This window comes from Mustela nigripes, chromosome 4 (genome assembly GCF_022355385.1).
Source record: "Mustela nigripes isolate SB6536 chromosome 4, MUSNIG.SB6536, whole genome shotgun sequence".
NCBI lineage: Eukaryota > Metazoa > Chordata > Mammalia > Carnivora > Mustelidae > Mustela > Mustela nigripes.
Window position 1 is genome coordinate 92297967 of NC_081560.1, and position 12314 is coordinate 92310280.

Sequence of the window (12314 nt, forward strand, 5' to 3'; positions counted from 1 at the left end):
AAAGGTCTCCCCTAAAGGGACATTGTACCCAGCCTCCTGTAAGACCCCTAGGCCCCGCCTTCCTCTGTGACCCGGTCTCCTGTTTCCAGTTTTCAAAGATTGCCTACAGGATCTGGAAGAGGTTCAGGACCTGTTCTCTCTTCTGCAAAGGTAAAGAATCTGCCCCCTTCTCCCCTGGGTGAGCCTCCCCAAGTCTATGGTGTGACCCCGGGCTGCAGAGAACCGCCCCTGGGGGTATGGGAGGGGGGCGGGAGGAGCCATGGGGACAAACTGTGACCAAAGCCCCAGGCTGAGGGACAGCAGGAGCATTGTGACATGGGTGTGGGGTGTGGAGGGCCGTGGGGACCGCTCCTGGCCCCAGCTGCTGCTCACGCCTCCTGTCTCCCGCAGCCACCCATCGAGGCTCTCCAACCAGGGCGGCTTCCACCAGTTCTTACATCAAGCAGCCCCTGGGCGGGTGCGCCAAGGGTCGCCAGCTGGAACTGGTCAGCCATGCAGGGAGCCTGTGGAAGACGCTGCTCCCATTGTGGCCTTATCACCTGCCCACGCTCCACTGATGGGCCCCCCTTGGCCTCTGGCCTCCACCCTGCCATCAGGACCAAAGACCTCCTCAATTTCTGTCAGTTCACACTCCTCCCTGAGTACTTCCTGGACAGCAGAGCCTTTCCTCCCCCTGGATGGCTTTTCACACCAGCCCCTTGCTCCTCCCCCTTCCCCACCATGTCTCCCTCCTTCCGAGGCCTCCCCTCAGCCTCTGACAGCCTCCTTGGCCCCAGAGCGGCCGGACTCTCCTTTGAATCTCCCTCAGAGTGACTCAAGGGGACCCCCGCCATGCCCCATCCCACAGAGATCAGCTCCGCACATGCCTTGTTCAGCTGCCAGGACAGCTTCTTCTGTCCCAGCCATCTCAGGAATGGGCCGCTCACACTACCCCATTTCAGCCCTGTCCTGGTGGCAGGCAGCTGCCAATGCCTGGAACCTGTCCACCTCAACATGCTTGGAGTCTCATCAAGCACCTCTGTCCGGCGGCCCACCAGAGGCCTTGTTCTGGGGAGACCCCAGACACAGACAGGGAGAGACTAGGATCCCCCCTCTCAATAACCCGGACATCCAGAAGCTTCTGGAGATACTAACCTCCAAGAGAACAGAACTGAAGTTTTGGAAGGAGAAGGAAAAGAAGGAAAGGTCAAAATACCAGCTGATGTCTTTCGGGAGAATGCTCAAGTCACCAGGTAATGGGCAGGACACCATGGGCTGCCCATCCTTCTGGAGCATGAGGGGCAAAGCAAAACAGCTGCTTGGTCCTGAGAAGCTCCCACATCCCAAGATTCCAGGGGACCATTTCGAGCAGAAATGTAACCAGCTCTTCTGGGGTCTCCCCTTTCTGCACAGCGAATCCCTGGTTGCCACTGTCAGGATGACCAATCCCCGACTGGAGCTCCCATCCATCATATTCAATGAGTTCTCTCATGCCTTGCCACTCCGGATTCAGGCCAGCTTGGCTCCATGCTTCTCCCTGACCCAGGACTTACAGGACCCTTCGGCCCCTCCCCAACCCTTGACCATGAGCTTGTCCCAGTCCCTGCCCCTGCCTCTGACTCAGCCCCAGCACCTCCCTCTGGATCAGCCCCAGCTCCCCCCTCTAGCTCAGCCCCAGACCCAGGCCAGCCTTGCACCCTCTGTCCCAGTCGGACCGCCTTCTCTGCCACCGGATATGGGGAGCTGCACTGTAGACCAGAAGACACCGTCTTACGTGTTAACTGCCGTTGAAAACCTGGATTTTCACTTTCTGAAGAAGCAACTAGAAAGTGACAAGGTACCCCTTGTGGTGAAAAGATCTCAGGAAGTCTTTAGCCAAGGTCCTCCCAACCTTCCACAGAGTGACCAGGCCCCCGAGGGCCATGGGTCAGACTCTGTCCTTCTGGGGGACTTGATCGACTCTGAGCTCCGGAAGCATCTGGAGTGGCACCTTTGGAAGAGGCTCATGAAGCAAGAAAGGGGCCCGCCCCGCAGGATCCATCTATCCCGGAAGATACAGCCTCACCAAGAGTTCCAGAAGGTGCCCCAGGCACGCAGCTGGCACAGTCCCACATCCGAGTCTGAATCTACGGATGGAAGTTGCCAGGCCATGCAGAAGACTGGGTCCAGGTACCCAGGAAGGACTGTGCCAAGAAAAAGCCTGGGCAAGGATTCAAGGTCCAGTGCAGGGAGGATCCGGAAAGATCTACACAGGGTCACAATGAGCTCTCCAGGGAAGGTTCTAGGAAGAAATCGTGAGAAGTCAGACACAGACTTGAATACCTCCACAAGCAGCGCAGAAGAGAAAAACCCAGAAAAAGACCTTCAAACCCATTTCAGTAAGTTGGGACAGTCCAGCGAGGGTCAGGTTCCTTCCAGGCTCACTGCCCACCATGCCTTGGACCTTCCCAGAAAGCCAAGCCTTCATCGGAAACCTGGAAAGCCAGCACTTTCCAAGTGTTGGGAACGCTGCATGACCACCTTCCATGATTTTTCCATCCTCAGTCCATACACTCAGCGGATGCTAGAAACACACATCATAAGGCTTAGGGTGAAGCACCAGTGGGGCCTCCCCCTCAAGGTTCTCAAGCCTATAATCATCTTCAAGATGAAGAAAGGCTTCCTCCTCTCCCAGTCCTCCAGTCCCCTCTCAGCCACCTGTGTATCCAAGGTTGGCTCGGGAACCAAGTTTGAGGGAAAACCACCTCAGCCCTATCAAGGAGAGGTGATGAAAGAGTCTTATCCCACCTGGGGGGGTCCCCTTGGTGCTCCCCAGCCTACGTGTGAGGAAATCCAGCAGGCTCTGGAAGGGACTGCACCTGGGGGTGGGCCTCCGGCTGGAGAGGGGACCAGGCCACCTTCTCGGACCTTCACATACAGCTTTGTGGGCAGAATCTGGCACAGTGAGACTGCCTCGAGGACTCTTATGAACAACACCTTGGAGTCAAGTCCAAGTCCAGCAACGGCCATGAAGAAGCCAAGGAGAGCGAATGGGGGTCAGGCCTCACGGGATGTGACCGTGCTAGAGCTCAGCTTAGAGCCCCAGGATTTGAGTGCCGAAGAGCCCAGGGAGGTCAAGGAGGCCCCTGCCTGGGGAGTCACCTTAGAACCCCGTGTGCTGGACAACAACCAAGGCATCCGTGGAGAGCTGAGAAGATCAGGGTCTTCAGGAAAAAGCGACAGCCCCCCGCCACCTGCAAAGTTGGTCGCCCGACACCCCAAAGAGCTATGCCTTGACGCTCAGCACAGGGGATCGGAGCCCCAGAAGTTGATGGAGTCAGAGAACCAGCCTCGGGCCACCAGCCCCACCATGCTCCTTCAAGACTGTGAGACTGTGGTCCTCCATCAAGACTTTGCCACTGAGCATCTCCTTCAAGACTATCAGTCCAACATGTTTCTCGCTGCTGATGTCTTGGCTTCTCAGGGATGTCTGTCTGGCTTCCAGAGCAGGTCCAGTGAAGAGACATCTACTTCCCAGGTGCCACGTGGCCAAAGATCCCGTGGCCAGAGCCCCTACAGGCAGCCGGGACCCCCAGGACTACAGCACCAATGTAAGAGCCTGAGCAGGTCATGTGTACCCCCCGAAGAGAGAGAAAGCTCCAGGAGGTCCCTCTCAAGAGAGCCTGCCAAAGAGTCGTCGGAACTGAAGCTCCTCCAGATCAGTGAGGTGAGATGCCCCATACAGAGCCAGGAGTCAGCAGAAGCTTCGGGAAGCAAGACCTGTGAGATCTCACTGAAAAAGGAGGCGGCACCTCCAGAAAATTATTTCAGGAGAAGGATGAAGCACCTGCTCCAGTGGTTCCTTCCCAGTAAAGGCAAAGGACTGGAAGATTCCCTTCAAAAGGGCAAGTCATCATCATCCCAGGGCCGGGGACAAGCCACAGGCAGGTCGGCCATGGACAGCACTTCTGCCGAGGCTCAGGTGGTCGTGACCACTGTGGGGCAGATCCTAGAGGAGAAAATCGTGCCTCACCAGGGACTCAGGGCCCCAGAGTTCAGCTGGTGCCAAAAGGATCTCCAGGCTTCGGCACGCCCCAGTGTCTGCTACCACAGGGTCCTCTCCTACCAAGAGCAGAGGAGGGTGATGAGGGAGACAGCCAGACCACATGGCACCCCCAGGGGCCGCAGCTATGCCAACAAGACCGAGTGGGTCGCGCCGCCCTTCCCCGCCCAGGTGCGGGGGGGCCCAGGCAGACCCTGCCAGTGCGGGTCCCTCGTGCTGGGCCCTTCAGGCCACACCCTGCAGCCACACTGCCCCAGGCACTGCCTCCTTCAAAGATACATCACACCGGGCCAACCACTCTGTGTTCGTCACGCCTTTCCTGGAAGGACAACTTTCCTCCAAGAAAAAATGCAAACGGTGCAGAGAAAAACTTTTTTTTCTCACATTAGCACATCCTCTATGGACTAATGGCTTCTCTGTGCCACAATTACTTTGCTTCCCCAAAATACATGTTCTTTTTCTCGTGAGTGGTGCTGGCCTCTGTGTGTGCCCTGCTTTGGGGGGTGGGAAGGATCAGGGTCCACTCTCCCTGATGGCGTGCTTTGGCTTCCGGAACAAATGGGGCCTTGGAGGATGGGTGACTGTGGGGCCACCCCCGCCTCCTTCCTCATCTCCTTCAGTTTCCACGACAAGGTGAATAAGACCCAGACCGGGAACTCGCTCTGCCCATCCTCTCCTGCTTTCCCTCCACCTGGAGCTTGTGTGGCTGCAGGGAGGGTCTGCCAAGGCAGAAATCCTGCTCGGGCTCCAGGAAGACAGAGTCCTAGGTCAGAGTGGGGCCCCCAGTTGGGAGACACAAGGCTGGCCCTGAGGGCAGAGGTGAGAAATCCTGCCCCCCCCCCACACACACAGTCTCCTTCGGGGAGTAGAGGATGGCCTCCCTGGGAGCCTTCTCACCCCAGGGAATCTCGTCTGAGCTCTGTCAGCCCCTCTTCTCACACTCGGAGCAGCAAGGGACAAGCTCGCTCCCGGCGCTAAGGATGTGTGGGGGGTGCCACAGAGACCCCCAGGGACCAGCCTTGCCCAGCCCCAGGGCACCGAAGGGGCCTGCTAACCAGCAACCCCTTCCCCTTCTGGGGGATGGAGGGGGTGTGGCTGTGGGTGGGGGGACCCTGCCCTTAGGGTGGGATGCCAGGAAGGAGGCCAAGTGACAGGGTGTGCCTATGCCTGGGGTGACGACTCCCAAGACCCTTGGTGTCCCACTGCCACCCAAGGGCCCAGAGGGGAGAAGTTAGAGGCCCTGGGGCTGTCCCTGCAGGGTCTCCACCCCACTCCAGCTGCCAAGTCCAGGGGTGGGGTGGAGGTTGTACAGAAGCCACCTGAGCTCCCACAAGGACGGCCAGATGCCCAGAGGCAGCAAGGCCTTCAGGCAGAGAACTAAACTAATGCACAATTTGATAAGCTTGTAGGTCTGCGGGTCCTGGGACGGACTTGTGATCTGTGATCTTTACATACACGTGGCCCAAGGATGGCTCCCAGGGGACTAGTGGGGACTCAGAGGCCAAGGGACTGGCCTGGCTCCCAGTCTTGGTTACCCCAGAGCCCAGAGGGGCAGGATGCCCTCAGATGGGCCTCGTCCCACCCCTGGCTGGAAGGGACATATCCAGAAGGAGGGTGCAGTCTAGGAGGGCACCCCACCGTGTGCACCACTCCCAGCCCAACATCATCCTCCAGGGCCCCCCGACATACCGCTCTGACAGAGACCCACACAGAGACCCCATACAGAGACTCCATAGAGAGCCCTCAGCAAGACCCTACACAGAGATCTCTGCCAGAGATTCACACCAGAGACCTACAGAAAGCCTACCACAGACCCACATGGACAGATGTCACATCTGGGGGCCCCACCCCCAGAGACAAACCCTGGGAAATGCCGCACAGAGCCTCCTCCCTGAGAGGTCCCCCCAGAGCCCCTCAGAACCCCCCATCCCCGGGCACTCTTTAGGACCGGGCAGCCACGCAGCAATAAAAGCTTCACAACAGAGCTGAAACCACTTGGTTAACCACAGCATGGGGGGCACTCGGTGGCTGTGCCCACCTGAGAGCCCGGGACTCTGGGACGTTGTCAGCATCTCCGATGCAGGGCTCCCAGCTCAGAAGTGCTTGGAAAGGCTTATCCCTGCGTGGGTTCCCTGCCCCCTGAAGGAAAGAATCCAGCTTCTACCTGCAGACCCACAGACTCTCCTCCCGTGGCTTTCACTAGCTGGAGCTGGGACTACGGTTTAGAGAAACAAAAGCACAAGCAAAATGTCGCCAACCTCCAATGAGAGAAAACATCTTCTCTGTCCCTTTTTACTAACGTCTAGTCAAAGGATGTCGATGTCCCATTGTTCATTTCACTGGAGAGGAGATCTGAATTCAAGACGGCTGACTACCTGCCTTGGAAACATGGCGAAGGCTCAGGGCAACTGAGCCGGAAGGATAAAATAAGCAAAATCTAGACTCTCACCTCCCAGGGGGACTGGGATGTTATTTTGCACAAAAGAGCTTTGTCACGTTTGTGAGTTTTGTCTTTTTTTTTTTTTTTTAAGATTTCATCTATTTATTTGACAGACAGAGATCACAAGTAGGCAGAGAGGCAGGCAGAGAGAGAGGGGGAAGCAGGCTCCCCACTGAGCAGAGAGCCCAATGCAGATCTCCATCACAGGACCCTGAGATCATGACCTGAGCTGAAGGCAGAGGCTTTAATCCACTGAGCCACACCCGTGCCCTGTTGTTTTTAAACCAAGCAGGCTCACAGTGATGTGAAGGTTTTTACAAATGAGTCAGGTATCTAGAAATATTTCTATTTTATCCTCTGGTAAAAAATTACCTTTTAAATTTTTTTCCTTAAAATGTGGTAATGCCCTCGAATGGTATTGTACATATTTCCAGATGTGACAAAGTGCTAATGCTCAGACTAGCTTAAACTGATGTAGGACTTGGAAGGATTCACTTTCTAAATAATTCTTTCAAAATGCACACTTTGCAAGACTCAGGCAATCAGGCTCCACTTTGTATTCATTATGGAGCTAAAAAAGGACACATTGTTTCAAATAGAAAACTTACAAAATATATCATTTAGTCTGCAAGACATGCACAAGACCTAATTACTAGAAGGGACATCTTCATATATAAATGAAAGAAAGCATCCATTAATAAAGTACAGTGATAAAGAGATGATCATCAAAATCCTTCCTTATAGAATTAACACTTTCCAAAGGGAGCATTTTAATGAGAGTATATGCATATTTCTTGTTGCTTGTAAGCAACTCGCTTTTCTTGCCTTGTTAAAATTACTTGTTTAATGACAGCTGCCAAGCATGTGTTCCTGGTTAAGTCTCTCAGGTTATCCATCGGGATGACAGAGTCTGTCTTCACAGGGAGAAGCAGAGCTAACATGAACGCTTTTTGGCCTGTGTATTTCAACAAGAAATACCCATCTATCCTCCATAAGTTACAAATCTGTAACTATTTTTCTGCCTTACTCCCTTACATCACTGAATCACAAAATGATGAAATATGGTTGTGGATGTCTTATAATACTTGATAGTATTTATTTTTAAGTGCAACTTAGCAGAACAGGTTACTGATCAAAGCAAAGTGGGACCAGTTAGGAAGATTTTCGTCCAGAAAATGCTTTACAAAGAGCAGTACACCCTTTTCTAGTTGTCTCTTAATCATATTTAATGGAGGAATCATTATTCAGTCTTTGGCCACAAAGTCTGCAAACACAGAAAAACATCCATAATAGTTTAGACCCATGACATGTGAATGTGCTTCCTTCACTAGCAATTCATAGTTGAGTAAACTGTAAAACTTCAATTAACTAGTAATGCACATTAAAGCAACATTCCCGTCGGTCATGGCATGCACACCTGTCATAGGAAGCCTCCAGTGATTTGCGGGTACCATTTCTACCACACAATCTTGTACCTTCACCCTAGAAGAAACAGTTAAGGGGGTTCAATCTATTAGAAAAATACTGTGAATACTTCCACACTTTATGGCTCCCTGTATTTTATTTCTAAGAAGATTCACCTCCTGTACATCTTATGAATGTTTCACCATTCGTAGATACCAAACAGAAACAGAAATCAAAAACTAAACATAACAGAGGAAATAATAAACACAGATCCCCATTTTGCTGGAAATGAAGTGAGTTTAATCCAACAGCCTCTCTCCATGATCTCCAGGACACGTTACAAGCTTGTTTGTGAAAATAATTTATATTTAAAACAGGTCTCACACTGACTTCAATAAGTCAGATGTTTGAGGACAAAACATGAAGGGTGGCAATTAGGTGATAACTTTTATTACTCCACAGGGTAAAGACCTTTCCCCAAAAGGCAGGAGAAAAAAATGCACTCAGTCTCCAGTGTTCACCCTTAAGAGCATTTCTCTTGATCAGTCACCATAGTATTCTATTTCATACACTTTTACTTTATCACCAGAAACTTCTGGAAGTGTCCGCAAATACACAGGATTCCACTTTCTGTGGTGCTCCCACCAAGGGGAACCTCCAGATCCAGAGGATTTCCCAGCTGCTGCTGCCTCTGTGAGGTGGGTCAGATTCATAATCCTTCCCAGGAGCAGAATCGGTCTTCGGAATCGAGCCCCTGGCCATGTGTGTTGCTGCTTTTCCCACACAGAGGCACTCCTCCACACCTCAGGTGTGCCAGAAAGCCCTCCCTCAGCCTGGCCCACTCCCACCCGACGTCCTTCCCTGTGGGAAGCAGGAGAGCCCGAGTCAGGCACTTGTGTTCTCCACAGCCACACTGCCCCACAGAGTTGCTCCATAGCCTCATCAGCAGTTGGTGTTGTCAGAGATCTGGATTTGGGCCATTCTCCTAGTGTGTAATGGTGTCCCACGGTTGTTTTAATGTACAGTTTTTTACTAACATGTGATTGTGAGGGTGTCCTCATAGCTTACTGGCCACCCGTGAACTTCTTTGCGGCCATGTCCAGATCTTCTGCCCATTTTGAATCAGCTTGCTACCTTGGTTCTCTGTGTCTTCTGGGTGACAGTCCAGTGAGATGTGTCCCTTGCAGACCTTGTTGACAGTCTGTGTCTTGTCTTCTCATTCCCTTGACCTTTTTTTTTAAGAGCAAAAGTTCTTAATTTTTATGATTTCTGGCTTACCAATTGTTTCTTTTGTGGGTTGTGCCTCCTGGGTCTTCCCTTAGGGAGTCACATTCTGGCAAGAACCCTGCCAGAAGTTTGGCTGCATCACCCTGGGCCCCTGTTCTCTGAGTAGGTTCCAAATCCTCCACTATCCCCCAGGGATGCCTTCTCTCCCAGGCCTGCCCTCAGCAGGAATCCTGGTAGGAAAGTTTTGCCAGAACCTTTCCTCTTACTGACCCCCCATCTACTCGATCTCCCCCACCCCATCCCTGGCTGTAAATCCTCATTTTCCTTGTTGTGTTTGGACTTGAGCCCAACCCTAAACCCCATCTGCAGGCCATCTGCCTGATAACGTCATGAACAATCTTTTCCTGATGCCACAGGGCCATCACTGGCTTTCTCTCCATGTCCACAAGGCAGCTCAGTCCTAAAGAAGAGTCAGTGGCATGTGGCTGCTGCCGGCGCCCTGAGGTTCTAGGGAGCTGGGGAGCAGGCCACACAACGAGTGCGGCTGCAGACAGCCCTAAGAGACAGAGCACTCTGGGGTCCTGTTCCCATGGGGCACGGAGACTTGGGCATTGCTGGGGGTTTTTCTCATTTACTCCACAGAGTTTCTGGTTTCTTAGGTTTTGTTTTGGTTTTGTAAAGATTTTATTTATTTGAGAGAGAGAGAGAGAGGACTAGCAAGAGAGGGTACAAATGGGAGACAGAGAGAAGAAGGGGGTGATTCAGCAGGGAGCCTGACACAGGGCACGATTCCAGGACTCTGCAATCAGGAGCCCAGCCAAAGGCAGATGCTTCACCAGCTGAGCCGCCAGGCATTCCTCTTCCGGGTTTTTGATGCATTACTGCAACCTGTGTCAGTCAACAGAACCTTTCTTTATCCTTCTCACTGATGCCACTCCACACCATACTTCAGTTCCCGACTCCTTTTCACAGAAGCTCAGTGGCTTCAAAGATTCCCCCGCAAGGACTCTTGTTAACCCTTTTAGAGAAATGGGGCCTGTGACAAGCACTGCTTTTTCCATTATGTCCTCAGTGTCCTCCAGACTCTGTCCTCGGTTCCTGGGTCACCGTCAGTAACATCTGTCCCTGTGTGTCTTCCATGGATGGCCACTGGCCTGACGGTCTCGCTGGACCAGACTCGGTGCCTCCCATGTGTCTGGGAGTGGGCCCTGCGGTGGGCTCTGTGCTCCACAAGGACTCAGAGAGGACAGAGCCTTCAGGTCCAGGAGCAGATCACAGAATTTCACCTTGATTGAGTATTAAAGGCCTCAAACAGATCTGTACAACACACTACAGTTAAATCTACAATCTGTGTTCCATGAAACATGTTTCCTAGATCCTTCCCCAGAAGAGGTATTCTCTGAGAAGTGAATTTCAAAATCATAGCACAACATATGCCGACCTTCAGAGCAAAGAGACCATGTACAATGAGGCAGTGGGCAGTGAGGGTAGCTGTGAAGGAGATGGACTAGACAGAGACCTTAAAAATCAGGCCAGGGGCACCTGGGTGGCTCCATGGGTTAAGGGCCTGACTCTTGATTTCTGCCCAGGTCATGATCTTGGGGTCATGAGATTGAGAGCCCTGCATTGGGCTCTGTTCCCAGCATGGTGTCTGCCAAAGTTTCTCTCCCCCTCTCCCCCTGCATGCACTTGCTCATGCTTCCTCCCTCTCTAAAATAAACAAGTTAAATAGACAGATAGATAGCTATAAATAAAAAAATTAATTAAAAATACCGGTGGAATTTTGATCAGAATGGCATTAAAAGTATAGATTGCTCTAGGCAGTATAGACGTTTTAACAATGCTTATTCTTCCGATCCAAGAGCATGGAATGGTCTTCCATCTTTTTGTGTCTTCTTCAATTTATTTCATGACTGTTCTGTAGTTCCTCGAGTACAGATCCTTTACCTCTTTAGTTAGATTTATTCCCAGGTATCTTATGGTTCTTCATGCTATAGTAAACGGAATCAATTCTCTAATTTCCCTTTCTGTATTTTCATTGTTAGTGTATAAGAAAGCCACTGATTTCTGTAAATTGACTTTGTATCCTGCCACATAACTGAATTGCTGTATGAGTTCTAGTAGTTTTGGGGTGGAGTCTTTTCAAAGAGCTGGAGCAAATAATCCTAAAATTTGTATGGAATCAGAAGAGACCCTGAATTGCTAAGGAAATGTTGAAAAACAAAAATAAAACTGGCGGCATCACGTTACCTGATTTCAAGCTTTATTACAAAGCTGCGATCGCCAAGACAGCATGGTACTGGCATCAAAACAGACACATAGACCAGTGGAACAGAGTAGAGAGCCCAGATATGGACCCTCAACTCTATGGGCAAATAATCTTCGACAAAGCAGGAAAAAATATACAGTGGAAAAAAGACAGTCTCTTCAATAAATGGTGCTGGGACAATTGGACAGCTATATGTAGAAAAATGAAACTCGACCATTCTCTTACATTGTACACAAAGATAAACTCAAAATGGATAAGAGACCTCAATGTGAGACAGGAATCTATCAGAAGCCTAGAGGAGAACATAGACAGTAACCTCTTCGATAATCAGCCACAGAAACTTCTTTCAAGATATGTCTCCAAAGGCAAAGGAAAGAAAAGCAAAAATGAACTTTTGGGACTTCTTCAAGATCAAAAGCTTCTGCTCGGCAAAGGAAACAGTCAAGAAAACAAAGAGGCAACCCAGGAAATAGGAGAAGATATTTGCAAATGACAGTACAAAGAAAAGGTTGATATCCAGGATCTATAAAGAACTCCTCAGACTCAACACACACAAAACAGATAATCATATCAAAAAATGGGCAGAAGATATGAACAGACACTTCTCCAATAAAGACATACAAATGGCTATCAGACACATGAAAAAATGTTCATCATCACTAGCCATCAGGGAGATTCAAATTAAAACCACATTGGGATACCACCTTATGCCTGTTAGAATGACCAAAATTAGCAAGACAGGAAACAACATATGTTGGAGAGGATGTGGAGAAAGCAGAACCCTCTTACACTGGTGGTGGGAATGCAAGTTAGTGCAGCCACTTTGGAAAACAGTGTGGAGATTCCTCAAGAAATTAAAAATAGAGCTTCCCTCTGACCCTGCCATTGCACTACTGGGTATTTACCCCAAAGATACAGATGTAGTGAAAAGAAGGGCCATCTGTACCCCAATT

The 12314-nt window shown here is 50.9% G+C and overlaps 1 protein-coding gene across 1 annotated transcript; it reads left to right on the forward strand.

Moving 5' to 3' along the window:
• Positions 1 to 259: 259 nt before the first annotated feature.
• Positions 260 to 4429, forward strand: LOC132016352 (spermatogenesis-associated protein 31E1-like). Its single transcript, XM_059397587.1, has one exon. The coding sequence runs from the start codon at positions 260 to 262 to the stop codon at positions 4427 to 4429; it is 4170 nt and encodes a 1389-aa protein (XP_059253570.1).
• Positions 4430 to 12314: the final 7885 nt, after the last annotated feature.